Source organism: Priapulus caudatus, unplaced genomic scaffold (assembly GCF_000485595.1).
Source record: "Priapulus caudatus unplaced genomic scaffold, Priapulus_caudatus-5.0.1 Scaffold88, whole genome shotgun sequence".
NCBI lineage: Eukaryota > Metazoa > Priapulida > Priapulimorpha > Priapulimorphida > Priapulidae > Priapulus > Priapulus caudatus.
The window spans coordinates 123,489-127,546 of NW_014577149.1; the positions used below are offsets into that span (position 1 = coordinate 123,489).

General features: G+C 44.9%; 1 protein-coding gene across 1 annotated transcript; it reads right to left on the reverse strand.

The window, feature by feature from the left end:
• Positions 1–124: 124 nt before the first annotated feature.
• LOC106804796 lies at positions 125–2,294 on the reverse strand. Its single transcript, XM_014806143.1, has 4 exons — positions 2,157–2,294; positions 1,457–1,982; positions 765–1,049; positions 125–543 (listed from the first exon to the last, which is right to left on the reverse strand). Exons 1-4 carry the CDS (start codon positions 2,292–2,294, stop codon positions 125–127), a joined length of 1,368 nt encoding a protein of 455 aa, XP_014661629.1.
• Positions 2,295–4,058: the final 1,764 nt, after the last annotated feature.

Below are 4,058 nucleotides of genomic sequence, written 5' to 3' on the forward strand. Positions count from 1 at the left end.
TCTTGACTGAGAATAAAAGTTTTGTAAAGCTATCCATAGTTTAACCGTCTCTGTCTATGTTGCTCTACCCTAACACCAGTGACTCTCATTAACGGAAAATCAACATTGTTACAAAGTCACATATTCAGCCGATCTGGAGCCTTCCGGATTCTCGCCGGATTCCGACGGACTGCTGCCACAGGACTGCAGTCACTGGTGGTGTTCTAAAACTCGTTAGAGTTTTCTCCGGGCTGCTCACTGCTGGAGTCTTCTCCGGGCTGCTCACTGCTGGAGTCGCCTTCTTATTACTGGCCTCACTCTCCCCCATACCAGCGTTTCGACTACCACCAGAGATGAACGCTGGAGTTGACATTTCCGGGATGGTACTGTTCTGCGGTGCTGCTGAACTAATGTCCGCCGATGTTAACTGATCCAGATGTCTTCTCCACAAAGTACCATCGACGTCGACCTTGTACGATAGTGGGCCTGTCTGGGAATGAATCTGCCCGTGCACCCACTTGTTTCCACCGATACGATAATTAAGTGTAATCACCGTCTGTCCCACTTCCAGCCGTCAAACACCAGAATCTCGAGTGTTCATGCTCATCTGCTTACGTTGGACTGTTTGTGCCAGATTCGGCTTCAACATATCTAAACGTGTTCGTATGTTGCGTCCATACAGCAGCATGGATGGCGATTCATTTGTCGTCGCATGTGGTGTGATGCGATATTTGCATTGTTCAGCCTCTGGTTTACAGAACTGCCTTGTGCTGCATTCATGGCACGTTTGAACGTTTGGACAAACCGCTCTGCCAGGCCATTTGTTCTCGGATGAAATTGCGCCGACGTCGTATGACAAATTGCGTTAGCCGTCGTGAACTGCTTGAACTTTTCTGAACGAAATTGAGGACTATTGTCCGAGACAAGCTCAACTGGAATCCCCTGACGTGCAAAGAAGGTTTTCAATTGGTTGATTGTGGCTGTGCTAGTCGTACTCTGCATATGGAATACTTCCGGCCACTTCGAATAGGCATCCACGACTATCAGAAACATCGCTCCTTTAAACGGGCCTGCAAAATCGATATGTAACCGATACCAAGGTGCTCCAAGCAAACAGGTGAAGCTGGCGGTGTGTTCTGCCTTGAGACCCACCCCCTACATGCTTTGCACATTGTCTAAATGTCTCTGTCATTGTGTGGCCACCACACATAGAAGCGCGTTAGCATTTTCATCTTGACAATGCCAACATGCCCTGAATGTATCTCGTCCAGAACTCTGGATCGCAGCGATTCAGTGACAATCACCCGGTTTCCCCACATAAGGCACCCTTGATGCACATTAAGCTCGTCCTTGCGTGCCAAAAAATTTGCCAAGTGCGTATTGCTGTTCTTTTGATCAGGAAAATGTCTGCTCACGACAAAATCCAACACTTGTGACAAAACTGGATTACGTCTCGTTTCTGTACAGATTTTCTCACACGACACTGGAATGCCCTCCCAATGTGTGGTATAGAAAATGTCAACTGGGTCACTGTCTCCTTCGAACGTATCCACTTCCGCCAGTGGAAGCCGCAAGAGCGCGTCAGCATTCAAATGCTTCTTGGAGCTTTTGTACTCAATGTCGTACTGGTAACTGGACAAAAACACCGCATACCTCTGCAGTCTTACAGCTGTCATGACGGGTAGGGCTTTGGACGGGTTGAATATACCGAGTAATGGCTTGTGGTCCGTTACAAGCGTGAACCTATGTCCGTACAGGTACGTGTTGAACTTCCGAACACCCCAATACAAGGCCAAAGCTTCCTTGTTTATTTGGGAGTACCCTTTCTCGGCTTTGTTTAACGTTTGCGTCGCAAACGCTATTGGTCTCTCTGTGTTGTCGGGACACACGTGCGTGAGTACACATTCAATGCCATATGGTGATGCATCGCACGCTACCTTCATTCGTAGTGACGGATCAAAGTGACACAGTACCTTTTCAGAGCATATCATGTCCTTGATTTGCTGAAATGACATTTCACACAGAGGGGTCCATTCCCACTGTTTGTCGTCATGCAACAGATCATGCAATGGTGCCGCAACCGTCGACAAGTTCTCTAAGAAATGGTGGTAATAATTCACGAGACCGAGAAAAGCACGAACCTCTGTCCCGCTCTAGGGCCTCCTTGTATCCCTCACCGCTCGGAGCTTCTCGGAAGACTTGTGCGATCCTTGTGCATCTTTTTCGTGTCCACAGTAACTAATTCTGTCTTGGAAAAATTCACACTTATCCAAGTTTGCCTTGAGTCCGTATGACTCCAACCGTTCAAACACCATCTTCAGGTTGCTCAAGTGTTTATCATCCGAACAACCGGACAACAATGATGTCATCTAGCATACATTGTGTGAATGAAACGTTCTGTAGGACCTGGTCAATCGCTCTCTGCCACTGTGAAGATGCACTTGACACACCAAAAACCAGGCGGTTGTAACAAAACAATCCCTTGTGCGTGTTCATAACCAGCATGTTCTTCGACTGCCCGTCCATTTTCATCTGGTGATATGCCTGGGTTAGGTCAATCTTGGATAATTTTTGTCCACCCGCCAAACTAGCAAAGATGTCTTTTATTCTCGGTAGGGGATACTTATCTACACACATAACTGGGTTCAGTGTCATGCGGTAGTCTCCACAAATGCGGATTTGTCCGTTTTTTTACTGCCGGTACGATGGGTGTGGCCCATTTACTGTGTTCGACTGGTTCGATTATACCTTCTTGCTGTAGGTTTTGTAACCCGTCTTCGATCTTGGACTTCAACGCGTAAGGCACTGTCCTAGCTTTGTGAAATCGAGGCTTCACATCATTTTCCAAAGTGAGGGAACCCTGGATGTTTTTCAGTTTTCCAATTCCGGGCTGGAATATTACCTTGTGTTCCTCCAATAACGATTCCAGTGTCTTGGAGCTATTGGTCGATAGTGCCTTGAGCGACTTGACTTTTTGCCAATTCATGCGCAGGTTGGCCAGCCAGTCCCTACAAAACAACCTTGGGTCATCTGTAGGTACAACTAGCAAGTCCAACTTCTCCTCCTGTCTATTTAGTTGAACAGTAACATGTAGCTTCCCGATTGATTTAATTTGATGACCGGAATATGCGCGCAAGATGTTACCTGATTTCTCGAGGTTAACACTATCAGTTCCTGGGAGTTTCTATAGTCCCTCTCCGAGATGATCGACACTGACGTTCCCGTATCCAGCTCCATACTGAAATTCTCTTCCTCAATCCTGGGATGTACATAGATGGGTGAGCTGTGCTTAACTGTACCCAAATTCGAATGGTGTAAAATGGGCTCCTTTGAGTAACCGTCATCCTGCACCGCGTATACAGACTGCACTTGTATGTTTCTACCTGGCCGTCCACCGTCTCGTTTCTTTTTTAAACACGCATTTTCAATGTGGCCGTATATATTAGCCTATGAGCGATACCGTGCGTATATGTTTGGTAATTAATTAAACTATTCGTACTTTAACAAACTCAAAATTCGCAGAGACCATAGCTAAGCCATGTGTTTATAGGTATCTATAATTTTAGAAATGTAACTCAAATTCTTCGCGAGATATTAGAGTTAGTACACTATCCTACGGGCCATAGCCGCGCGTATATCTTAGCTTATGAGCAATACTGTACGTATATGTTTGGTAATTAATTAAACTATTCTTGCTTTAACAAACTCAAAATTCACAGAGACCATAGCTAAAACATGTGTTTATATGTATCTAAAATTGTAGAAAATGTAACTCAAATCCTTCGCGAGATATTAGAGTTGGTACACTATCCTACGGGCCATAGCCGCGCGTATATATTAGTCTACGGGCGATACCGTGCGTATATTAATTAAACTATTCGTGCTTTAACAAACTCAAAATTTACAGAAACAATAGCTAATGCATGTGTTTATATGTATCTAGAATTTTAGAAAATGTAACTCTGGGCGATACCGTGCGTATATGTTTGGTAATTAATTAAACTATTCGTGGTTCAATAAACTCCAAATTCACGGGACTAAAACATGTGTTTATATGTATCTAGATTTCTAGAAATGTA